The 27,158-nt window shown below is 42.8% G+C and overlaps 1 protein-coding gene across 1 annotated transcript; it reads left to right on the top strand.

Moving 5' to 3' along the window:
- Positions 1-27,158, top strand: CD96 (CD96 molecule). The gene is made up of 15 exons (XM_040568884.1): positions 1-239; positions 2,937-3,362; positions 5,811-5,920; positions 7,324-7,546; positions 10,893-10,948; positions 14,158-14,248; positions 14,522-14,698; positions 15,680-15,733; positions 16,929-16,973; positions 17,889-17,963; positions 19,895-19,969; positions 21,955-22,035; positions 22,712-22,801; positions 23,188-23,311; positions 24,383-27,158. Exons 1-15 carry the CDS (start codon positions 185-187, stop codon positions 24,489-24,491), a joined length of 1,791 nt encoding a protein of 596 aa, XP_040424818.1. The 5' UTR covers positions 1-184; the 3' UTR covers positions 24,492-27,158.

Below are 27,158 nucleotides of genomic sequence, written 5' to 3'. Positions count from 1 at the left end.
GGAAACCGAGGCTTTCATGTTTAATGAAGCATTTCTTTGAAGTCATGCTAGAGCGATGAGCGTGACCGTGCTGCACATCTGCCTGTCTGCGCGGGGCAGGCCGTTTTGACTTCCTTTTCTGAGAAAGTTCCAGGAACAGGCCAAGAGAGTTCTGAAGTATTTAACCAAGCTTTGTCAAGACAAGATGGGAAGATGGTTCCTCCTCGTCCTTTGCTTGCTGTCTGCACGCAGTGCTGCAGGTAAGCGTGGCAGCGGGATGCCTGCGCTCGGCTCACAGAGCAGGGTGCTGGGGAGGGTGGCATTTTCAGACCGAGGGTGAAAACCTTGTTAATAGGTCTCTCTAGAGCAAGCTGTAACTACCGGCAATGATGTTCTGTTTTGTGACAACTTTCTAATAACCTTGGTAACATTGTGCAGCTAATAGGGAGTAGTAAGTGGTCTGTGTTGATGAACAGTCATTTATTCAGAATGTCTAACCTCTTTTCACCAAAATAGTCACTGAGACCATCTCACTTGTGTTTAGCACAATGTGTGCTCATCCCCAGTCGGCAGAAAGTCAAAGTGTGCTTTCAAAGAGCAAATAAACATCTCCTTGTCACACACGTACCTGTGTGTGCAGGGAGAAAGAAAGAACTGAAACACTTAAAGGCAAGGATGTTGTACAGCTGCAACCCTTTAAGTAGACTCTTCCTTTTCCCCCGTCCGGCCCTATGTGCCACTTAAAAGGCTTGAAAAGCCTGATGATGCTCACAAGCCCCTCTGCCCCCAACAGGCTGACGAACCTGAATGCAGGAGCACTTATTGCCAGCTAGGAAGCAGAATTTTGTGTGTTGAGCCTTTGTTCTGATTAAGAACAGAAAAATGATGGGTTCATGCATTTGACTGGCATGAAAAAATGCGTCTCGATATCCAATATAGGCTGTTCGTATTTTCCATGTCAGTGAGACAGATTGGTTTTAAAAGACAGGAAAATAGTTCATAGGAGTTTTCGTAGAAAATAAAAGTCCCTGAATGCAAACAACAAAATAGAAGCCTCAAGACATGCAAGCAAGTTCAATGCAAAGCTGTTTGGAGAAAAGTAGGACTGCTGCTTTTTTCCCCAAGAATAAAACCTTCACGGAAAGGTGAAGGCCACTTAAAGGTAAAAGTGGCCACCACCAGCCCCTTTGTGGAGATCAGACACGTAAATGTCTGGGAATGCAAGTATGGGCTAATGGATAGCGTTTAGTTGGAAAAATGAAGTTAGAATAAAACTAGATGAATTATATTGAGATGTTAACATGAAGTTAGAAACTTTTGTGTGAAGTGGTTTTACTTAAAATAACCTAACGCGTTAGACTACTGATAAACAATAATAATAATAATAAAAGATTCTTTATGTATAACTTTTTCATCTTTTTATAAAATATTCAAATAATTTTGGTGGGCCTTCTTTACGTGGTCCTTTGACCTAATACAGCATCAGTCCAAAGTACGACAGATAACTTGCTGGGTGTCTCTTGCCTGCTAGTCTGATTGCATTTTAGTTAACTTTACTGATGCAAAACTTCCAGTGAAATCAATGAGCATTTGCTATAATAAGCTCCTCGGTCCTACAGTTTTCTGTAATTTGTTCTCACAGCTCATATCCATATCAGGCTTATTCTTCTCTACCTTCCTATCTGTTCCCATCTCATGGAATTGAATTAGAAGTTGAATGGCACATGCGCAGGGACAAAAAAGGAATGGAAAATTTGCCCTGAGCAGGGGGTAGCTTTGCTTTCCATGCACATATTCCCTGTGTGCTCATGTCACTCTTCAGCAGTTGTGTCCCAAACCTCAGCTGGCTCTGCAGGGAGGTGGGAACCTGCTCCTATTTTCTTCCCTGCTAAAGACCAAGCCGGTGGCGAAGGCAAGAAGTTGGCACCTGCTTTCCACAGGCACACACGGGGAGGAGCAGGTGCTGGCCGTGCTGGGGACTCATGGTGGGATGCGGCACAAGTCCTCTGAGGAAATGTACAGTGATGTTTTGAAACACAGGGAGGGTAAAATTCAGCGACAAGTCTGTACTTGAGGACATCTGTACAAATTTATTTTTGCACTTTTTTTGGAGAAAGGGCTGGTTGTGTCTGGCTCTGTGGGTGAGACAGCACCTGGCTCACCGCGACTGCCCCCATCCCTGAATTCCTGATCTCCTCAAGCTTGTCAGTGCCCTGCACACGGGGTTTAGGAACTGCAAGCCTCTTGTGCACAGGAGGGAGGAAGGGAGAGAAATCAATCTTATGGCAGCACAGCAGCAAACAAGCAGTGGAGGCTCATGTTGAAAGCCCCTTCATTTCACCGATCCATTACTCCTTTCTATGGCACACTGAGGACTGCCAACGTGCTTTATGAAATTAGTTCAGGAAGAAGCCATTCATAGCGGGGCTGCTCCCTCTGACACTGAAGCGGGCAGCGGTTCAGGCCATGCAGGAGCCATTTAACAGCACAGAGGTGGAAGAATGGCTTCCTGCTGAAGCACCACAGGAGTGGGAATGGGCAGGGGCAGCCGCACAAGGCAGGACCAGCCAGCAGGGATGCCTCGTTTGTTCTTGCAAAACAGAGCTGAGGAATGAATGGTCCCAGCTTCTGCTTCATTTATGTGACTTGAAAGGTTTCCATTTTCACGGGGCCTCTCAGAGCTCTGTTGCACTTCACTGTGAGAGCGATGGGAGCTCCCCACCCTCCTTCGGGCAAGTGCTGGTTTGCCCTCCAGGCCCCCCTCTGCAGCCAGCAGAGATCTGCAGCATCTCTCAGCTGTAAATCAGGAGATTTACTTGAAAGAGGGTTGTTGCAGCTGTAGGCATGAGCCTTCAGAGTTATCTGGGGCTAAGGCACCAAATCATTTCTAAGGCAGCTTAGAAGAAAGCTTTGCTTAAATATTTCTTGTGCTGAAAACTGTCCTGTTTGCTTTTAAGGCCAAGCTGGAGATGTCATTGCACACACAGAGGTGGTCCACGCTTTGCCAGGTACCGACGTGACCCTGCTGTGCACCTTCCCCAAACCACAGTCCACCTACATAGTACAGGCACAGTGGTCCAAGACCGATGACAACCGTCTGTCCAGAATAGCTGTTCATCACCCCATTTTGGGCACCCATTACTTCGAATTTCTTGAGACTTGTTCCAACTTTTCCGTGTCGTTCAGCACCAGGAAGTGCTGCAACTGGGACATTAATGAGACCTTGTGTTTTCCTGACTTAAACTCCTCATCTGAATGCCAGCAGTGGGCTCTGCACTTGAGAAATGTTACCATCTCCCTCAGCGGGCAGTATGAGTGCAGTTTTGCTACTTACCCATATGGGACAAAGGCTGCAAAAATTCAACTTATCATCAAGGCAGAAGGTAAGTAATTACAAATGATGTTGTTTTTTCATGGCAGGGAAAAGGGGAGGGGATATCAGGATAGACAATCATTCCTTGGTCAATGCGAGTGGCTTGTTTGATGTTTGTAACAGTGCCACTAAATGCTGCTGCTTAGAGTTTGTTATGTCCCAGGCACTCGTTGGCCATTATCCAGCTCGTGATTAGGAAGCCTTCATTGTTTGGAGGAACATGAAGTTAGAGGGGAGTGCACAAAAGATGGTCAGATGGACAGTGTGCATACTTTCATTTTGGAAAATGAAATGAGGGCTGGGATTTGCAGGGCTGGGTTTTAGCACAGCAGATGGATGTGTGTCCCCACCTTCAAAACTGAAGTGGAGCAAAGCAGAGGGTTGTTTAGGATGGCCACAGCACTGGACACTTGGCTTGTTTTGTCAGCCAAAAGGAAGCTGGGAAGCAGCGTGACTGCTCTTGGTAAGTAAGCCTTGGGGGAGAGCGTAAACTCCTGGGAGGATATTTAAATATCCTGGTGAAGGAATAAATGTTTTTCAATAGGATGTGAATGGATCTGGCTACAAATTAAACAACAGTGCTGACCACTGGTGCAGCAGCTTCGGGAACAGCTGTTTAATGCCAGCAGTGAGACCAAAGAGTCCAAACTGCCATGAAGATGGAGCTGGGCAGGGATGTTGGGTGAGCTGGGCAAGCTTGTAGCTGTGCTGGAGAGGGACTGGATTTGATGACCCCAGAAACCTCTTTTGGACCCATTTGCTTTCTGCTAGCAAGCTGAAGAGGATTAAAGTAAACGCAACAAACCCAGCCAAGTTTCATTTCAGAGCTTCAAGGCCAGCATGCTCAGCCTGGTGGTGTCCAGGGCTGTATCTGCAGCACATTTTCAAGGGCTGAGAGCAGGGTTAGGTGCAGGCGATGTTAGGGTTAGCAGAGAACAGCAGTGTCCATGGGTACAGTTCTGTTCTTTGTACAATTTTTCTTTCTCTTCCCTAATAAAGTAATAGTGACAGTTGGGCACTGCTCCTCTTCCCGTGCTGGTGCCTTGGTTGATACTGGCGTGTTCAAAGCTCTAGCTGCTGTCTACATATGTTATAATGTTAAATGTGGGCAGCTGCCATTCATATCAGCACTGTTGTGGATTTTTCAGCCACCGCATGATGTAGAAATTGGTGCTACTGATACCACTTCCTAGAGAGAAATCAAAAATTCAATTTGCAACATACCTCTTGCCAATTTGCATTTTACAGTAATTAGATCTTTTGCAATGATCTTCGTCCATTCAAAAGAAGGCAAAAGACTTTAATGCAGCCTATGAGTGGGATGGAGAAGGGCAGCAGTCATCAGTGAAGTACAGCTCCCAGCTGCATCGAAGTGAAGTGAATCCAGATGGACTCAGCTAGTAGATACTGAAAAAAAACACCATGCAGAGCAGCAGGCACATGTAGGATTTTCAAACACATAGTACCATCACCACCAGCCTGTTAATGGAGATGAAAATCAAAGAGAGAAGGGAAACTAGGCGGCTGTGACGTGATGGTGAGAGCAGGCAGAGGCTGTCCACAGGCTGAGTTCCTGGGGCAAATGTTCATCTTGGTACTTCTGAGGGCTGTATGCTGCACAGTACCTTATCTGTTTTGTCTCAGCACATAAGCCAAATCTACCAGGGGAGCAAAGTTCAAGAGGGTCCAGGCAGGCTGCAGCCAAGAGGCTAGCCAGAGAGCTCAGCACTTGCCAAGGCACTGGCAACATCACCTAGCTGCACCACTGCTCTTCCTGCTTAGACACGGGCATGCAGGCAGATCTGACATTTGGATCAGAGCTGTGCTCTGCTTGATGCACCACTTCTGTCTTTCCACAGGTGCATTCGAGCCCTGTATCAGGAATGGATAGGGTAGGAGATGCTGAGATATGTTTTTAAATAGAGTACAAAGGAAAGAGTGAGAGGCTCTCTGCTCCTGGCAGAAGGCAGGTTTGAGAATAATAAAAGGACCACTTACACTGAAAAGCAGGGTTAATCTTAACCCGCCTGACAGCTGAACACCTTGCTTAGTGCAAAGAAATTCTGCAGAGAAAAGGAACTACAGGTGCACAAAATTGATGTGAAGGTTTATTGTAGTGGAAAAAAATGATAAGAGAAAATTTGAAGCTCAGCTCCAAAAGACAATGTCTCAATCCAGCAGTTAAGCAAAGGTTTTTATGAATTGCACAAAAATTTGGGTAAAGTCATGAATTAAAGTCTTGAAACTACATCTGGAATTGGATGCAGGGCTTTCACTTAACAAATGTGTCTGTGGGTAATGGTTGAAAATTACGGTTCCCTTCTAATCAAAAAAGTGCCTGTTCCTCGAATGGCAGTCAGCATCAGTTCTTAAAGCACGATGAACACCATGTTTCTGATTTTCCTTCTTGGGCTTTTTGTTGTTGCTGTCGTTGTTGCGGTTGTTGCGATGCTAAAAGAGGAGCAGCATTACGTGAAGGAAGTGCAGTTAAGCCAGACTTTAGAAATTCCATGCCTTGAGAACACAACCTCAGCAAACTTGTCCAATTACCCTCTGAAGTGGGTAGTGGTAAGTACAAATATTATTTCTTCTCAAGTACAAATTATGGAAGAAACTACGCGGTATTTTTGCAGATAGAAAGAGAAATGTTGGATTTTACTGCATCCTGCAGAATCTGTTAAACAATAGCTATCCATTGCGATGGACAGTAATAATATAGGGAAAAGTATAATTGTTCATTTGCAACATAGCACAAACAATAGCTGCTAAACAAACAAAGAGGGAAAATCCCATCTTAATTGCTTTTAATTTTTCATGAGGACATGTAGAGCAGTCTTACCAAAGAACTTAGCAAATGTAACAAGTAAAATATTCTTTGCATCAGATTTCTCAGGGATTTATGCAGTAGTGAAGCTTTAATATCTCTGAAAAATACGGTTACTGCGTAGGTTAGTGAGATATCAGGCTGCTTAGAAATAGGAAAAAAAGGGTTGACTGTAATGTTTTTGAGCTCTGCTGACCTCCATGTCACAGGCACACACTGAAGACATGCAAACCCAGTTATCTAGCTAACCACATACATAAAACAGCAATTTGCTGTGAGATCTAAAGCTAGTTATGTTTTTGTTCTGCATCTCACTTTCTGGATAAATATTTGTATGCATGTATTACAGTAACCTTTTCATTAACTCATATAAATATCAGCAAGCAGAGTGCTTGAGGTTTGCCCATTAGTTTCTATCTAGTGTCACTGTGTTGTAATTGTTGCGGATTATCTTAAAGGTGACTTTAAAATATTTACATTTTTTAGTCTTCTGTCACATGTTATTGCCTATTCAGATCTCTTTGCAGTGAATTCTTAATTTTAAAATTATGATTTTTTCTGTAGGGAGCATGTTTACCCTTAACACTTTTCAGTGCAACTTGTTCACTCTACAAAATCAAGCAGCAGAGGAAAGGGGAAAAAAAAAAAAACACAACAAAAACCACAAAAGGTCATCAGAATGACACGTGGGTCACCATGCATCGTTTAGAGGACAGCTTGCAAATATATACCAAGGCACAGATGTCCAGGATGTGCTGGTTGCATCTATATGTCAAGGTGACTGGCACACAGGCAGTCTGAGGAGATGACTTTGAGCTATTATTAGTACGTTTTCACTATTTAAAAACTTCAAGACTAGCAGCTCTGTTGCCCTCTGTGCAGGCTGCAGGAGCCAGGACTCACAAGACACAGCTATTTACCCTGTAGTTTATTGGTAAGATGATGACCGCTATCAGTTTTGAAGTTCTGGGGGATCTCCTCATAAAAAGACAATGTATTGGGGAAAAATAAGTGTTGCAAATGTCTGCTTACACCTAGTAAGTGCTAGGGGTGTGAGAAAAATTTTCATAGCGGGAATAGTGTTGGCCTACAAAAACAGCAGGGGATATCCAGTCTTTACAAGTTATGCAGGATGATATTTTCACAGGAGGAAAATGGAAAGAAAGAGGAACTTATAACCAAGGAGCCCTCCCGTCCTGAGGTGTATGGGAATGGCAGCGTGCTGTACAGACGGAGAGTCCACCTGGGTCTGAATAATGCTCTAAAGATTTTTCCCACCAAAATCACTGATGATGGCAAGGTGTTTTCTTGCCACGTGGTCTACCACCCAGAGAGGATCCGGAAGAGCAGCACCACCGTGAGAGTGTTCGGTAAGGGCCTTCTGCCAGCTGTCCTCTTACTTTTCTAAAAGTAAAGCTTCTACCTGCTTCTGAAGGCAGTAGCTTTTGAAATACAACTTTATATATTCACATATACATGTGTGTATATACATACACATTTATGTTATTGTTTTTTTTTTTTTCTGCTGCAGTAAGTTAAAATATTTGTAAATAACCTTGTAGTTCTTAAAAAGAATTTGAGGCCATTCTTTACGTGTCTGGCATCAAAAATATTTGCTCTACTCCACTGAGCACATAACAATACTGACATGCAAATTACCACCATCTCACCCATGTGTGTAAGGTTACATTGACACATTTCAACTTACAGGTAAGTGTGTTGGTCATCGAGATCTCTGTGCCCCAGTTACAAAATGACCATGCTGCCCATGGTTAGGAACTCATGGCCAGAATTTGCTAGGCAGGGAATGTGATTTGGAGCTGTCATTGCTGCAAAGTCATGTCCTTTGGAGATGTGATTTAACTGCTGCCAAAGGCTCTGGCTCTGAAAATGAGGTCCTGTCTAGAGGGTCTCAAACTGGTCAGGAGGGGCAGGGCCCATGTATTGCAAACGTGGGCTGGTATTTCATGTTGGAAGCCTTTCCCATCTTCAGTTTCTTGCTCTGTTCCCTTTTCAGAGGTTTAGGAACCACTCCACAACTGGGTAAGAGCAATGCTGCCCACGGAAAATCAGGCTGTATTTTCTGCTTGTAGAGCAGTGGGTCTGAAAAACATATTTCCAACTCTCCTAAAATGAATGGGTTTTAGCCAATGGGTCTGTCAACAGTCCCTTGACTTAGCTGCTTGCCTGAGGAAGCTCATGGCTCAGGGGTGGCACAGAAATGCAAGGCTGATGCTCAGGATGCAAAGAAAGATTCAACAGGGAACAGTCGGGGGGGGGTGTGCGGAACTTCTGTCAGAGGGGTGTCAGTCACTGACGCAAGAGAAATGAAAATAGAAGTTAATGATCTTAGATTTCCTCTCGCATTTGCATGATTCAGCCATGGATTTTACTCTTAAAAAAATCAAAATTTGTCAAGCAGCTACAGAGTTACCTCGGTAATCATTCAAGTATATTAAGATACTTGAGCTCTCTCTGCCCAGGCTGATGCTCTTGCCTTGTTTTGTGTGTCAGTTAACCAAACGTTTGTTTTTTTTTCTCTGAATTTCTGTGTCACATGTGACCCACACCAGCTCAATAAGCTGGTACAAGAGGGGAGAGATACAAACAAGAAAAAGAAACCACAGCCTTTGGCTGTGGGTTTTTCTGAACATTTTATGATGCTCCCAGAAACTACTAGCTTGCTTATGATAGTAGTGCCACACCATCAGGAGCTGGGGGAGAACAAGTGCAAGGGATCCCATGGGCTGGGCAGTGTGAACACAACTGAGACAACCCAAGTCTGAGGGATGGCAGTGGTGTTTCCCCAGAGATGCTTGAGGTGGCCTGGGTATGACTGAGAGCTGGGTAGGAGAAGCATGGGAAGTGCAGGAGTGAGTCTCTCAGTGAAGCTGAGGGTCTTGATAAGTTGAATAAAAGAATATGTTCAATCAAGAGGTTTTTTTGAGGTGATACTTTTAGACTGCAATGCTTAAAAATATGTCTTTTCCAGAACGGAGTTCTTTTAGGTACAAGTTTCTGAGAAAATGTATGGCCTTTTCACATATAACTTTGCCAAATATTGATTTCTCCTTTTTGTAAGAGTAAAAGCTCAGCAGCAGAAACTACTATACTAAATATTGAATTTCTGCTAGACCCAAACCATTGGTAAATATCCTAGCAAGACAAATGAATGTCAAAGTGTTAACAGGGTCTGAGATGTTAAATGGAAAAGATCTATTAGGTCATTCCAAGCTGTGCTTGAGAGTTGCCTTACGGAACAGTTACCGAGCAAACACGTCTTCTCAAAAAGCAGAGCCCACATCCAATACAGAAGTGGAGATGCATTCCCATTCTCATCAAAACCCTAAAGGAAAAACAGGCACTAGACTTAATGTTATTTAGTCTACCAGCCAACTTTTAGCTCCTATTAGAAGATCCAGTTTACCATACATTTTCTTACACCTGAAAGATTTCTCTATCTGCCAGCCCCACTACCACCAGTACTGTTTTGGTGAGGCAGAAATCTTAGATATTCATTTTCTGATAGGAAGGATGAACCAAACAAAAAGAAGAAAGAAGAAAAAGAAAAAAGAAAAAAAGAAAAAAGAAAATTCCACCCAGAAGTCTAGAGAACCACAAGGCCGTAATCATTAGATATAGGTCAGTCCTGGCATAACCAGTCAGTAACAATTGGCAGAAAAATGGAAATTAGAAAAAGAGGGGGAGAGAATCCTGGGTGGATTGGCTTTAAAAAATGACAGGGAAACTTGAACACATCACCTCAGCAGGGAAAGTAATGAACTGAGGTGGACCTACACTGGTTTAACAGAATTAGGCGAAGAAAAAAAAAAGAAAAGAAAATTATACTAATGGTGGGGGTTAAGATGAGATTTAGCTTGGAAAGAGAAAGAATGTGGATCCAGGTTCTGTGCTTGTTTTCAGTCCAGTTGTAAGGCCCAGAAAGGGCCAAAGCATGATTTATTCAAGGCTTTTGGGACTTGTTGTTAACCCCATTTTCAGCAGTTTTTACTTAACAGTCAGCATTACTGGAATCCAATGGCTGATTCAGAAATGCCAGCTAAAAGAGGCTTATGGTACCTCAAAGTTGCATCTATAGTCAGCTGTGCCCAGAACTGAAATGCTGTGCAAAGGGAAAAAAAAAGAAAAAAATATAACCTTTTTCCATTGCTTGTGGATGTGGTCATCAGAAAACCGCTGCTTTGATGTAAAAGAGAGCTCTGGGCTTCCTGGCCAGGGCAGGAAGAGCCTGTGGCATGAGACTGTCACATATCTACCAGAACAACAGCGTGGGGAAAGGTGGTACTTGAGATCAATGGACAGTTTGGGGGATGGCAGGGGATGGCTAAAACTTTTGCAGATAGCTTTGACGGCAAACACCTGGAGGAATCAACAGCTGGAACGGTGATGCCCTGCTATGAGAGCTGTGACTGCAGGATGGCTTTAGCTAGCTTCAACAAAGCCACCCAGAAGTATCTTTGAAAGGCAGAAAAATAGACTACAGATCTTGTGGTAGTAGCTGCTGGTGTGTACTTCTAAACCACTTCCTTGACCTCAAATTGGAGTGGTGCAAGCTTTTATCTTGCCAGGTATGTGGGTGGATGTAGGATTTAATTTGCACTCTCTTTACAAAACAAGGCCATTAAGTCTCATTAGAAGCTGTTACCGTGACCTTTGGTAGCCATTTCGTTAATATGTTTTATGTTTTCTTTCCAGCCTACCCTGAAATCTCTGCTAGCCTGCAGGAAGGCCCAGCTGGCACCTCACAGAAGGTGAGCAGTGCTGGAGCACAGAGGGATGGCCATGACCGTGACCGTGGCTGCTTGCTCAGGGTGCTCCAGGCAAGCAGGGCCAGGCAGGCTGTGCTGAGCCAGGCAGCAGGGGGGACCTCCAAGTCAATGAGCTAATGTCAGTGACTCATATGCCTTCTGAGTGACTGCCGTCCCCACAGCAGTATGCTGATTCAGTGAGAGCATTTTGGAGCTAGCTGAGGGTTCCTCTGTGGGTTGGGTAACCTCTGACATTGTGTTAGCCCTAGGGAGGGCTCTGCGACAGGGGGGAGAGGCTGTGAGGGGTCAGTGGTGATGCAGGGGACTGCGGGTCCTACAGGGGATGTGTTGGAAATTTTAGAACGTCTGTTATATCCAAGTTCAATCATTTTTAGATAAGCAAGTGGCTATTTACTGAAGGTAAATGTGACTTTTTGAAATGCAGCTATGGAAAACATGATATTTACCCAAGGGAATAATATTGCATAGGATAGGAAATGAAAATAACCAGGGACACTGTAACTAGTCAGCTTCTGAGGAATAGGCAAGAAAGCAAATATAAATCATTTGTGGGTGGTCCACTCCCTGTGCTTGAGTTAAACATGGTTTACAACCAGCTAGTCAGAAAATGCCACTGGTTTTATCTACAAAGCTAGCATTAGTCTTTCACAATAATATTCTTCACACCAGGACATGGAAACTACTATGAAATAGTCATGAAACTTAGGATTTCCTTTAAGTTTCAAGTAAAAATCTTATGACATTTTAATGGCTATGTTCCAATTATAGAAAGTACCCAAGGAAATGTTCTCATTCCACAGTCTCATCCAGATAGTGTGAAGAAATGAGCAAGTTCAGATAAGTTCTTAGGAAACCTGTTGGACCACATTAGCCATTCTTGCTGATGATGAGAAATTAGGGGTTGAAGCAAAATCTTCTGGGGAAAGAATTTAAGGCTGTTCTCTTCTGGACTTCTCATACTTTTCTTCTTTAGACTATAATTCTTCACATATGTGAAAGGCTGCAGGAAAGGTGAAAGGAATAGCCTCTTTAATGCACTTGTACAGAACCAGAAGTGGCAGGCTTAGATTCTGAAAGGAAGATTCAGATTAGACATTGGGAAAGCCTTCTTCATAGTAAGGGCTGGTAAGGACCCCAGGAGAGGCTGAGCAGATCATTTGCCACCATCACTGGGGCTGCGAGGAATAACATGAATATCACTGATTCTAGCACTGGGCAGGGAGATGAGTTTTGGTGGTAACTAGTACTGTATTTTCTAGTACAATTTGTCAACATTTCCTCTGTAACTCTGAGATGAGCTTCAGCATCACCGAAATGAGAACTGATCCCTCTGTGATATCTATCTTGGGCAGAAATCCTTCTGAGTCATTACCTTGCAGTTCAAGCAGAAGTGGTGCTGCTCTGACTTAGTGTTGGGCTGGTGACAGCTCCAGGCTGCTACCAAGTTGCCTACTGAGACAAGGGGAAAGCAATGGTCTTGCCAGGCATAATATATCATAATGTGCTCCAAGCACAACTCAGCTGGAGTAATCAAATATCAGTGGAGTGACTGGATCTAAGTTAGAGGGTCCTTGTTTAGAGCTGAGCACTTACTCGTGTTTTGGGAATCTCTTTTATCACCTGCTTCCTTAGAGTAAAACCTAAAAAGAAAGTCTGCTGTACAGCTCTGGCTGTACTTAGCATAAAACATATTTGTGGCCCCTATGACTGAACACTCTTGCTACTTGTTATGATGTTCTGCTTCCTGTTGCATCCATCCAGGTTGAAACTTTCAATCTGTAAGCATTCCAGATTAAGGAAGTTTTCATCAGAAAGAGTGCTTGTGGGCAGGCAGAGGCTTGTGTTCACCATACCTACCTGTTTTCAGACAAGGCCTGAGCTAGGCCGTTCTGTAAAACCACTACATTCTCCCTGATGACTTATTTTCACTTGTGGCGTTGGAATCTGCAGGTGTTTGTCTGTACTGTCCTGCTGAGCAGAGGAGGGGGTGCTGCTTTCATAGGGCTGGGCAGTAGAAACTCTTCAAAGAAGAGTTTGTCCATTCTTCATCTCCAAACACCGACTGCTTCCCTTCTCTTTTCTACCCTTTCTCATTGGGCCTAAATCTACTTTGGATGCCAGATTTGTATTTCTTCACAGGAAGCATCTATAAAAATATTATGAACTAAAAATGGCTGAATAATAAGGGGATGATGAAGAGAAAAGAGGGGAAAGCAATTACGCTGAGTTCGTGACTATTTACAATGGCAAGGAAAGAGTTTCAGTTGGATAGTTTCAGTCTTCATACTGAATGTTTGACTTCTGCTGCCTGCAATATATCAAACTTCCTTTCAACTAAATGTGTTGTGTGCAACCCACTTCAAAAGTGGGTGTAAGAGGGCGGTGTGCTGCATTAAGTCACATATGAATGTCTTTTGATTAAATGGACAAGGTAATTTCTCTCAGTGCCATAAGCTACTACGTAAATCTAATTGGGAACATCCAGGCAGCATGCAGATGAGACCTCGTACCTTGCTAGTACCCGCCCCTTCATCCAGCATTGATTTTGAGGTCCCTCCAGTTCTTCCCTTCTATTGCTTGAGGAGAAAGTAAAGTGAGCACACAGATTTTTGGAACAACTGCCATACAGCCAGGACTACTGCATCTAAAACATGTGATTTCTTGTGACTTTTGGAAACCTCTTAAGTACAATGCCCTCTACAAAGGTATCTAATTTTGTGTATTCAACATACCGATGTGCTAGGCAGTTTTTTTCATGGGAGTTGTGTCCTTATCTGCCCAACAAATGAAAGATTTGCATGACAATCAGGAGATGTCTCATTCTTGCCCCCTTACCCTACACATTACTAGTGCCAGTGTTCCTCCATATGGGTGTTTGTCCCCAAAGTGCTGGGCTGGGTCTTGGGGGGGTCACCCCATGTCTCTCCAGCCACTGAACTGAACTGAAGGGCATTGAAGCCCGATCACCCCCAGGGTAGCAATGGGGGTGTCCCTTAACTTTCCTTCCATGGTGCCTCCAACTAAAAAAATGGTAGGGGAAGAATTGCAATGAGGAGGGAGTGCTTCCTGGCCAAGGAGGGTGATGTGTAAATAAGATTGTCAGAGCAACTCTGTCCATCGTGGATTTTGTATGCCAGCAGCGGCAGACAGGTGAGAATGCTGGAGGCTAACTGTTCGTCACTGTCCCACAGCCAAATGTGAGCTGCATTGTGAGGAATGCATTTCCCAAGCCAAGCATCGTGTGGTATGTGGACCAAGCAACACTGATGGAGCAGTCTGAAGGTAATAAGTCCCATTAACAGGTCAATTACGTAACTGTAGAAATGATTCAGAGGAAAAGCAATAGTTGCTAAACTACTGCTGATGGGAGCATGTAGGTGTCCATCTGGGTGGACTGCTTTGGATAGCATCTCAGCCAAGAAACCTTCAGCTATATAAGCTTGCTTTTTAGTACTGGCATTTTGCATGACTCTGATTTATAATTTGAAGTGTTATGAAAAGGGTTTGCAGCTTTTCTTTTTCTTTTTGTGTGTGTGTTTGTTTTTTCTTCTCCAGAAATGTCTGTTGAACAAGAAGACTCACAAGACAGTGATGGTTTCTATCAGCTGAGATCTATGCTAATGTTACAAGGGACCCACCAGGCACATACAACATTCTCGTGTGTATGTCTGTTTCCCTTCCTCAGGAATGAAACATGGAATATTTCATCAGAAGAAATATTTATTTCTTTTGGTAGGTTTTTCATAGATAGGACATATCTGAAATGTTAAGAATACCAAACACATGTATTCTCTGCTATTTAAATTACAGAAGAAATGGGAAGTGTATGGAAGTTTTGTTAAACACATTCATCACACAGCTTGAGCTTTCTGGCAGGTTTCTTAGCTCAAGTCTCTAAATGAGCCAAGAAACCTGACAAAAATGCCTGAGTAAACTCATCAAGTTGAGAAGAAAAGAAACTCCTACACAAACATAAGATGTTTGGTATTTGTTAGGCAGTATCTTGCTGCAATTCCCATACCCAAAAGTACACTAACTTAGCTAGACAGCACCAGTGAGCTGTTACAACCACATATTTCTCACTGAGCAGTCCTGCAGAGTGGCTGGCAAGATAGACTTCCTTTAGCACCCTCTTGTGCACACCTTGTCTTCAGGTGCAAATGCATAGTTACACTTTTTTTTTTTTCTACTATGTATGTTCCTTGTTGCACAGATAATATAACAGAACTGCTGGCCCTGGGGCAGCCTTCATGTGTACCGTGGTAACTACTTGCACCTGTATTAGCTTTTGGCTCTGGATACAGTATTGGTATTTTTTCAACAAAGACTACATCAAAACCCAAAGCTTAGTCCCTTAAAATATAGCTTTGGAAGGAGGGGAGATGAATGATCATTTTTTCTTCAAAATGACTCATTTCACCCAATTTGCAGTGTTGTAGAAATGTATTCAAATCAGAGAGATGTCAATTAAAGAAGTCTACATTTTTGCCTGTGGGCTATACTACCACTAAGATAGATCCACTCTGTATAAAAATGTTAATGTATTTAGATGTGACAAAAAGGAGGAAAATTAAATTAATTCTTGGCAATGTTCTGTGAAGGTGCCATACTAATGGCACAAACTCCAGACTAAATTTTCAACCTATAAAACAAAAGCCTAACTTCTTTTAGGAACTGCTTTCATCTTTGTTTTTTTTTTTTCCCCCCTCACAGACAATACATCTAATGAAGCCTCATCCCAAGCATTTACCAACATGGCTTCAGAAGGTAGGATAAATTAGAAGACAAAATAACCTGGGTTATGTTAGGGGTGCATCTATAAATTCTTAAAGCTATTGGAGAGATGGTTTCTGGGTGAATAGTAAGGTATCCTTTTCTGCAGCTATGACTTCAGAGCAAATACAATGCACAGATATTTTGGTGATGTAATCCATCATAGTTAAACTCAAACGTAATTAAACTCTGGCCTTGAAGGGCACTTAATGTTCTTTCTGATGCTTCAGCTAGCATTTGAATATAGTTCTTTCAGCACTGAGCTGGTAATTAAAAATAACTTCCCTACTAATGGTTCGACATTCTGCTTAAGTACACAGCCAAGATCCTCAACACTTTTGCCTAATTAAGGAACTGATGGAATGTTTCTTAATTTGTGTAAATTTGGAAAATTTGTGCTCTTCCCCTGCAAGTTTGTCTTATTGTCAGCTTATCGCAGATAGACAAATTGTTCTCCCCTCACATCAGCTGAAGTGCTTTGGAGATGCCTCTCCTTGGATAGCTTGCTTTGCTCTGTACAGGAGCCAGTTGTGTCTCAGCAGTAGATTATGTGCTTGTGTCAGAGAAATGCTGTAGATAAATGGCAAGGAAAGAGGTGTGTTTTTCTACATAAACTTCCTCTTACTTGGGATGTAAAATCTGCTTGGGCAGGACGATGTCTCTGTTGTGCTACGCCAGATGGTTAACAGCCCTTCAATTGCAAGGAATAAATCCCTCTCTCTCCACTTCTTTGAGGACTTGGTGAGCACTTTTCAGGGTAGTATTCCTGATATTTCCTGCCAGAGTTGCAGCTTCTGAAATGCTTCATGGGTGGAGCCATGCAGGTGCCCTCACCAGGTCACATACGTTATTTCAACCTGCATGCTAATAAGACACATCTGCCTACATGGGTTAAAACTACGCAACTCACTTCCGATTTTTGAGTGAGGTGCAGATTGGAGGTGGTAGGGGTTCCAGACCCTTTGGCCCCCAAACCTTTGCTTTCCCTAGGGGTTACACGTCATAGTTCCCTCAGGTGCTTCTTGTTTCTTGCTAGACCACTTGGCTAGGTTGTGCATTGAAGGATTATTTGGAAATTAAGTGTGATGCAGTTTCTCTCACTCTTGAGCCCTTGAGTGACCCTCTTTTCCAAAGCAGAATAAATACCCTTTTCATCTTTAGTAAAGGTGTTTGCTTTGATTTGTTATAGACCTTGGAAATTCAGCACTTACATCGGCTGTCATGACTACCTCAGGTAAGGAAAAATTAAAAAAGCTTTCCTTATTACTCAGTCAATAGATGTATGATCTTTGCTTGACCTTTTCTTAAATGCCATGTACAGAGAGCCAGAAGAATGTCAGTGAGAGGTCAGCATGCCCTGACACTGGCAGTACCTGTAATGCTCTTGGATGGGAATTTGTGAGCTGCAAAGTCAACCAGGAAGAGAGCTAACACAAATCCTACTAAAGCTCTGTCACGTTAGAACAGCATGTAAAATGGCATGATGAATACCAAATATTATTCTTATGCCTTTTATAAAATGGAATAGAAATCCTATAAAACCATAAATAAATTTATCCTGTTATGATGGAGAGGTGCTTGTGACAGAAAAGAAGTTTAAATCCCCATTTTTATCTTGACCTGACAGTAGCATATTATCCTTATTCTTTAATGATATGGGATAAGTGTCACTGCTTTACAAGAGGAAGCATATGGATAACCATGTTAAACTATCTTCTGTAATTGATAGTAAAACCCAAAAAAGCGTGTGATCACCCAGGCCTATACAGTTGTGACATGTTGCGAGGCCCACATCTGGACAGGCCCCAGCTAGGCCAAGGAGCACCACTGGCACATGCATAATCTACCCCATGGCCATTAAACTGAGCCCTATGTATAAAAGCACAATTAAATAACAGCTAGCCCATGTGAAAGGCTTTGCTTTAATCACCTTGACTTTTACTGATTGCCTGCTGAATAGATGGGACGTGTCCTGAGCATTTAACCTACAACCTCAACTGTAGGCCCCTGTCACATAGTCTGTGTTTACCCAATGCTTGCTGCAAGTTCTTTCTTCTATACTCATCTGTGTTGTTCTATAATTTCTTAATTTTAATTTTTAAACATTCTACCAACTAAATGGGATACTGTTTAATCTGTGTTTCTTTAGAGCATCAGTTTACATCTTCGGCCTCCCCAGATTTCACAACTCGAGCAAGTTTGTCTCACGCTTCCACAACACAAGGTAATGAATTTGGCCAAAATGATTTCCGTATTGCTTCAGCATGAACCGCAGCATGTGAAACTCCCATTTTGGATTCAAATGGCATGTACAAAATGGCAGCACAGGCAGCATGAGGAAGAGGCCATGCAGCTCAGCAGTGCTGAACCACTGCCTTCCCCTCCCTAGCAGCACAGTAGCCATAGCAAGAATGAATACAATCCGTGGAGTCTGCAGCAGTCTTATTCTCCAGACAAAACAAAATGCCTTACAACAGGCTGACTTTCGTGAGCCTGTCAGGTGTTAAGTGTCCTCCTTCATCTGTGTGATTCAACCCTGCAAACTTCACTTAAAGCAACCACCATTATACTACAGCAATATTTACCCAGGTGTGAGCGAGCAATGCAATTGGTGACATGTGAAGCAGTACTGTAGGAAAAGGCTGAGCAAAAGGATTGATTCTGACCCAGCAGTGCACTGTTTCGGAGGTGAATACATTCATATGAAGCCTGGGGCAAAGAGGAGGTTATATATATGTATGCCAGGGCAGGAACAGAGATTGCAGCAGCAGTGAAATTAAATCTGGCCTCTTCTTGGGCTGCCCTCCCCACCCTCTGAAGCAGAGACCTGGATGGCAGCAGGGCACTAAGGGGGAATAATTTTGACTGAAAGGCTATAAATATACAATGTGAATAGAGAGGATTCCCCTCACTGGGTTGTATATCATAACTGCTTGGGGAGGTACAATGTCAAAGTCGTAGTGCAAGCCAAAGCTGAGCCATTTCTCTCCTGTAAATAGCCCAGGGAACGACTGCCTTTGCCCAGGGAACGACTGCCTTTTAACCAGTGTCCCCAGTGTGTGGCAGGAGCACTGTCCTGAGCATGGGTTTGTGCTGCACCTCTCTGGCTTGCTTCTGGTTCCCACACCAGTCCCACCATGGCGTTTTTGGTCAGACCTTTAAGGCTGCAGCTGAGTCAGGATGCTAAATCCAAGCCTGACACTTTAAAAAAAAAAAAAAAAAAAACGTGGCAGGGATGGGGGTGGTGTTTCAGTTCTCCTTATTTTGCAAGTTGTTAAAATGAAAACCCAAGAGACAGATGGGAATTAATACAAAAGTATAGTAGTATAGTACACAGAAATAGATGGGAGAAGGAGGAGGGGAGGCAAAACTAAGGCTCTTAAATCCACAGCCTGGTCTTTCCTTAACCTCCATCTCTGATCCCAGAAATCCCCAGGCTTTGACTGCTAAGTTATAGCTGCATTTCTCTTTCTCAGGTTTGTTCAGATGGCAGAATGGCACTTTTCCAAAAATGAGACAGGTGTAAGGAAAGATGGCCTCTTTTTAGTAAATGTGAAATATTCCTCATGGACAGATAGAGGTCTACTTGCTAACCACCATCTGTCTGTGTCTGAACATCAGATAAATAGCTAGTTCATCTCCAGAACACTTACTGCTTCAAAAGAAGATTCAAGAAAAATGTTAAAGAAGTTGGTATTTGGCACCAGCCATTGTAGGTGTGAATCCCCTGTACTAACTTCCTTATAACTTCTCTTTGCTTGTTGGAAACACAGTTTCATCCCATTGGACCTGGTAAAACCCTGTCTAAATTCAAGTTTACGTACATTTTTTCAACACTCTCCATTGATTTCAGGTTGAAACAAGCCAGTACACTCACAGTTTCTGATTTTCAGCTGAAAGCCAAAAATTCAGGCCTAAATACCCCATGTTTTCTCAGTTTATTCATACAGCTCACTAAGCTCCTCTTAAGTTTCTAGCTTGTGACAGACCTTTAAAACCAGACACAGGATTTTCTGGTGGTGTCTGGGGGAAGCCAAAATTTCAGATGATAGTTTACAACTATGTGACATTTAGGGAAGAAAGAGGAAAAAATGAAGAACAAACGATGGGGTCCTCAACAGTAATTTTTGCAAGCATGTGCGTGTTTTTCAACAGGAGAGCTGATTTCTGCCCCAGAGACAAAAAGCTATACCAGCATCACAGCATTCAGAGAGAATGTGACAACAGCATGTGAGTAGATGATACATCTCCTGTGCTTGATAGGACTGTAGCAGGGATGTTATGAAGCTAATAAGAGGTGCTGCAAAGTACAAATGTGGTACAGACTTAGGCTGCACATCTGTGGTGGTCTGGAGTCTCTGGCAAAAAGTGCAGCAGCAGGTACTCTATGTGGCCCTCAGTTTGCAATACCTTTGCCAAGCCCATGACATCTGTGGTGCTTATGTTCAGTTGTCACTTGATATTCATCATGCTGCCATCCAAAAATCATTACTAAACATGGAAAAGTAGTGTCCAAACAGAGAACAAACATCAAGTGGTGTCATCTGTACTAGCTTTTTAATGCTCCACAGAAGCATTCCTCTGCTGAATTGCACTGAGTTAGAAGACAAAGGCTCAAGTCTTCCAAGCCTTAAGGATTTGCAGCAGTGAAAGAGGAATGAAAAATGTTTCCGTATACTGTTTTTATTAGATGTATTTAATTTAATAATATTAAAATTAGGAGGGTTACTAGGCAAATGTAGTGAGTATTGAGGGCAGTTTATAGACAAAATAAATTACTGGAGAAGCTAAATAAAATCACAGAGCAGCAATGAAATTGTGAGCTAATGTGGGGCTATAAAGGCTGGCTAATAGAACATTGGAAGGCAGCTTCATTAAAGACCAATGAATGAAAAAAAGGTGGGGGTGGACATTTTTTCTCAAATCTTTCCCTTCAGAAAACCTTTGTTTGGCAGCAGAATGTGAGAAATTACTTGATTTTTTTACATCTTGCTTTGTGCTTTCAGGACAGGCAGGACCTGTCAGTGCGCTATTGTATTTGTATGGCAGTCATCTTCTGGCTGAAGCACAAATACAACAGCCACCTTCTTTATTCTGAATATATTTTTGCAGCACACTGGTGGTTATATACCGGCATATAACCCACAACCACACAGTTAGACTGAAACCTTGTGACAACTCCGCTTGCCTTGCGATCCCACTCTTGCACAGCTTGCCCGTTGCAGTTTTGTTAAAAAGCAAACTGAACCACGTTTTATTTAAGAGAGGTACAGCACCACCCACTGTCTTCCATACAGCCACGTCTGCCTGACAGCTAGCTGAGGCATGAGCTTGAAGGGTCTTCCGTGAGGCAGCTATAACTGAGAACAATTTCAGAGCACACAAGCACCGGTGTGCTTGCTGAGGCATACCAATGTGTTCCAGTACGTCCTCCCAGAGCCACAGGGCTCCTGCAGTGGGGATTATCACTATTAGCTAAATTCTCTGAGGCTGTAACACAAGCCATTATGTAAATAATAATACATAAATACATAGCTTTCATTGGCATGCTGTATAGAGCACAGTGCTATGAGATTTCTAAGTGTACGTCCTTTTTTTTTTTCTTTTGTCCTCTTCTAAATGGCATGTCTACCATGCTTGCCCCTGTAGAATTTAATGTCTGATAAACAAGGAAAAAACAACACTAAATTGAATTAACATCAAAAACTCTTAGTGAATTTTTAGAGTGCCCTAAAAGTGGATTGATTTTTTTCTGATTGTAATTGAGCATTCATATATGCTTGAGTACATATATATATAAACATATATATATATATGGTAGGGGTTTTTATTAAATGTATTTGTAGTTGTGTTTTTAAAATATGTATCTTTATATGTATATATGCACACATATATGTATTTTTAAAAAACTTCTCTCTATATATATATATACGTATGTTTGACTGCTTACTCTCAGTCAGAACCAGCATCTCATGAGAAAGCTAGATTTTTCCTGGCTCAGTCTGGTTACTCATCTACATCATTTATACAGTGGGATTTTTTTCCTTGGATCTATAAACCAGCAATTACATGAAAGACTCTCAGGTATCTCTGTTATTCCATTTGTTGTTTGCATCGGGGAAAAATGATGATATAAAATAGCCACAGTTAAGCCTAATGAAGCAGTCACGTACAGGCTGTTACAACCATTTAAGGTTATTACTGCTTTTATACAGATTTGAATGATTCTACCACTGAATCCCCAAAGAGCCTCAAGAATGCAACGCGCTCATCTGAGGATACAACCCCTGTGCATAGTAAGTGCTGTGACGGTTCTGCAAATACCGTATAGTTGTCTAGCTGCATATTTTAGCTATTGTTTTGGAGCACATGAACACAAAGACAGCTCGAGAAAACAGGCATGTGTCCTTAGGCAGCACTGATCTTAAAGGCTGGTAGCTTAACTGTATTAGGAAAGGGAAAATGTCTGTCTACAAACAAATGAAATATTATTTTTGTGGTTCAGACACAGCTCTTGATACAGGACACTGAGGTTTCATGCAGTCATGGCAGAAGCAGACTCTGTGTTGCTGCTAAGCCACTTAGTATCTTTAGCTTTTTCATTACCATCAAAGAAGCAAAAATCTTATCATTCTCCCAGACTGCTGTGCAGCTCAGTGCTGGCTTGCTGGAATATCTTAATAGGTATTTACCAGTGTTCCCTGTTTCTTCTAATGTTCTTTTATTTGATAAAAGCAAATTTCTTTGCCTAGCAGTAGCTTGTAGGCCAAAAACACAATTGTCCCACAAAGTGAACTTTGACACACAGACTCTGGAATTTGATTTCCAGTCCTCAGCAGGGTAAATGATGGTGGCTTCTAAACACAGAATCATAGAATGGTTTGGACATATTATTTGTTAAAATAAATAATAATAAAACAAAACAAAGAACAAGTAAGCTACTAAAAATGTTCTGTACCCATATCTTTGCAGGTAACGTGTCCTTCAGCATAACAGACCAGCCTGTTTCGGCTACCAGATGGAAAGGTTTCTTTACCACCATCCCACTGGTCAAGAGTACTGGTGAGACATGATCCTACAAATCCTAAGCAGTGGGAATGAGTGCTGGGGGTGTGCTGAGACATGCTGCCTCTCTGTGGAGAAGCTCATGGGGGAACAGAGAACACCAGTGGTTTTCTGATGCAGCGCTTGTCCAGCTGTGCCTAAATAACCTCATTCAGCCACTGGTGCGTGGCTGAAATCAGCCTGCAAACCCAGCCAGAACACAAGTCCATGAATTGGAGCAGTGATGTTCAGGTTTTACAGTGCTCAGCCTGGAAACCTGGCCATCCTGTATTGGGCTGAGGCCGCTTTGTCTGCAGGGCTGGGGAGGATCGGGAAGCCAAAGGCAGCAGGCACAAACATCTCTCCCTCTGACCAGGTTTGGCTCATTACTGTGTCCCTTGCAGGCAATGTGAAGAATACAGTAGCCAGTCGCTTCCCCTGGCCAACGGTGGTAGCGGTCATGCTCCTCTTCTGCAGCTTTCTGATAGTGTTAGGCATCAGGAAATGGTGTCAGTACCAAAAAGAGATGTAAGTATCAGCAAGGGGAACAGAATGGGTGGGAGGTATAATACAGCACAAACTCCAGTCTCTGCTGTTTGGACTTAAGTGTTTCCACCTGAAACTCTCCATAGTGTACAAGGCCTTTAAGTATGTGGATCACTAATGCCACCTTTTTATACAGGGGTATGCAGTGTAGAGTGGTCTCAGTCCTCTCATCCATTCTGTAGATTCTCTCTGAAATAAACCTTAAAAAGAGCTGTGGTGCAGCTTTGGTGCATGCTGTAGGGTATGAGGGAAGAGTGCAAGTAATTTTTTTTCCCCAGAGCATCCCACTTGTATTAGCCTCCCTGCCAGCTGCCTTTGCTCTCTCATTTTGCATGGTTACTTGAGGACATACTTTAATGTAACTGTACTTCTAGGGTACTACAGGAGTTGTGGATAATATATGTGAAAGTAGGCTACCTGATACACAATCCCAGTCAGAGAAGCACTGAGTTGGTAATTATGGCCAAAGTTTAATTCCTTAGTAAAGCATTCAGAGACCCTCTGATGAAAGTGGTATCTAAAAGCCAATTGTTTTTAATCTTCCTACCATTACTAAAATGTTTGAAAAATCATGGAGATCATGAATCATTTGCTGTCCTAGAAAATCCTTTCGAAACATAACAGCAAACCCTATATATCGAAGGTAAAAATGGAGTGGATTTTTATCACTGATTTGGGACAGGACCTTACTTTATCTTGGCCTATAAATTGGCAAAAGAAAGAAGTTATGAGTCTTTAAATATATCTTCAAAGAGCAGCAGGAGCAGAAGTTCCCTGTGATGGCTTTGAGTGGTTCACCAGGGCCATGATCTTTTTTTAAAACATGAATAAAATAAAACTGTGAGGTGGGAGCTCAGAAAGCCACATGGGCACCAGGAGGTGCATTGGGGCTGTAAAAGAGGAACAGGGAAATCATGATGTCTAAGAGCCAATGCCAGGTGCTGTTACAACATACTCTCTGCTTAGTGTCCGTCTACTTCCTCTTGTGAACATTTTACAATAGTCTTTCATGTGGCTTTTGTGTTATACCATATTTTGTCTCTTCCATTGCAGTATGAACAGACCTCCATCTTTCAAGCCACCGCCACCTCCCATAAAGTACACGTCCATGGTAGAGTCTGATGGGACTCCCCCATCCTACCACGAACTGGAAAACCTGTAACATCGCCTGCACTGCTTCTGTAGTGCACAGTGGAAGACTGACACAGTTAAGAAGCTCTGTCTTTAAAGCAGTGATTACAGGAGTTTGGTGTTAATGACCCATATTAAAATTCAGAGTGCCTAAATGACATTAATGTTGGCAGCTGAGCACTCCTGAGCACACTGACTTCATCCCTTCTCTCTCTGTATGCATTACACTAACACCATTGTGAGTGTCACAGAGAGATTACATGTGCTTAATTTGAATTGGGTAATCAACTGGGAATTTGCTGTCTTGTTAATGGGAGTAGATTAACACATCATTCCATAAGCCTGCCTAAAGAGTGCTGAAGCTTTCTGTTTTACTGAGTGTATAGAGATGACAGCTCTGCTGTATGGACACCATGATTACATGGGAAAACCTTGGCTTAACACCAGCTTTTTGAGACCTACAGGAGCAGTTATTGCAATTACTTTTTTTTTTTTTTTTTTTTACTCTGCAAGTATCAGCTAATATGACCCAACACATCCTATCACTGTAAAGCCAAACCAAGAAGACAGAAAGAGAGAAAACACCAAAGCAGAAATCAGTAGCTTACATTGAAAGAAAATAGTCTGCATTTGTCACCAGGGGGTTTCAGCACAAGAGCACTGGGAGAGGCTGATATGACATAAAGAGTACCATGCAGGCCCAGTGGACCTGTTGGCAAAGAAGATGCAGATGCCTTTGGTGAAGTCACAAGGAAGAGTCAGGTGAGGGCTCATTTACAAGTAATCAATCGACCAGAGACTTAAGGACTGAAGTGAATACGGACCCCGAGGATAATGGAATGTGACAGTCCTTTTGGAAGAGTCGTGCCTTTGAAATGATAATTGCCCTTGAGTATGCTTTTCTGAGTATTATATTTATGGTATACGTGAGAAGAGAAAGGAATATAATCCTTTTATTTTTACTTGTTCTTCATTGGTTTTTGTCATTTGCTATCTTCAGATTTTTCAGGACCTTGGAGAAAGTGTCCCAGGTGTCTTAAGTCTGTGGAAGGGGCAGTCCAGATTTACCCTATCCTGCCCAGGCTGCGTAGTTCCTTGCATTGACACTAATGATTAAATGATCGTGCTGGGGGTTGGGTCACATCAGCGCACTGGATGGATGTCATTTGGGTCAGCAGTTGTGTGATTACCAATGCAAAGTGCAAGAGATGCAGCAGGAGCACTGCTTTTGGCAGCATTGTGCTCTTACATCGACTTAAGCAAGCCAAGAAACTGTCCCTGCAAGCTTGTTTGAAAATTTATTGTTACCACAATGGTCTTTTTGTAATTAAGGCAAATCAACTAAAATTAAATCATGTCAAACAAAATTGGTATTCTGATTTAGGAATGGGATTTGCATTATTTACTGCTAAACACTGGCCAATGAGTATCAGGGCTCGGAGCACTGTATTTCTTGTGACTTTACATGAATTACTGTGACTTCACATGAATTACTTTCCATGACTTACTGGAAAGAACAATCTGACAGACATTTTAAAGTGTTTTATAGTGTTATTTACCTTCTAGCGCAAGGAGTTCTGAGTTCATCGTTAAGGTAATATCTGTGCTCAATAGAAAACACTTTCCTTCTTCCAAATTATACAGACTTTGAACGTGCAGAGGACTTTACTAATCTGAGCATTTCTTGTGTGTATGGGTTTGTGGAAACAAAGCAGTTTAACTTTTGTCATACCATCAGTCACTGCAAAAGCAGGCAGCTTTTTATTCCTGTATATATTTATATATTTCCTATATATACGGGAAAAAGCTAGATAGCCATATTCCAAGGGCTCTGGAGAGCCTCGACTTTCTTCCTTGTCATCAGCTGAGGATGACCGTCTACAGTATACAAGTCAACAAGGGGTTCTTTTCGCGTTATAGATATTTTAATCATCCTAATTGCTTGACGGCAGAGATGCTCCCTCTGGCACTAAGGTTTTGCAGGGTGCCTTGGGCTGCATTCCCAAGGCTAGCGTGACCCTAAGGCTTGGGGCTGGTGTTTTCTCGGCGTGTGCCGTAGCAGGGCCAGATCCCAAAGAGCAGAGCTGATGCATCCGCCGCCAAGGGACGCTGCCGCCCGCTGCCAGGCGCTGCTCACGGAATCTCCAGGGGGTCTTTCCCCAGAGGCAGCCCCATCCCACCCCCCCGGACCCCGAAGCACCGGGAGGGATGCAAACGGCCCTGAGCCGGCCCCAGCAGGTGGCGCCCGCGGCCGCCGCCTTCACCGCCGGGACCGAAAGCGGGGGCTCGGCGCCGCGCCCCGGGGAAGGGGGGTACGGGGGGGGGTGTGTGGAGGAGGGGGAACTGCACCTCGGGTAGGTGGTCGTCGGGGGTCCCTTCCTACAGAACTGTTATTTCTTAAGGGAAAGGGAGAAAGGGAAAGGAAAAAAAAAAAAGGAAATGGAAAGAGAAAGGAGAGGAGAGGAAAAGGAAAAGGAAAAGGAAAAGGAAAAGGAAAAGGAAAAGGAAAAGGAAAAGGAAAAGGAAAAGGAAAAGGAAAAAAAAAAGAAAAGAGAAAAAGGAGAGAAAAGAAGAGAAGAGGGAAGGAGAAAAAAGAGGAGGACAGGACAGGAGAGGAGAGAGAGGAGAGAAAAGAAGAGGGAAAGAAAAAAGAGGAGAGGAGAAAAGGAGAGAAAAGAGGAGAAAAAGGAGAGAAGAT

Source organism: Cygnus olor, chromosome 1, assembly GCF_009769625.2.
Source record: "Cygnus olor isolate bCygOlo1 chromosome 1, bCygOlo1.pri.v2, whole genome shotgun sequence".
Classification (NCBI taxonomy): Eukaryota; Metazoa; Chordata; class Aves; order Anseriformes; family Anatidae; genus Cygnus; species Cygnus olor.
Note: the sequence above shows the minus strand (reverse complement) of the source record. Positions and strands in the feature narration are given on the sequence as shown.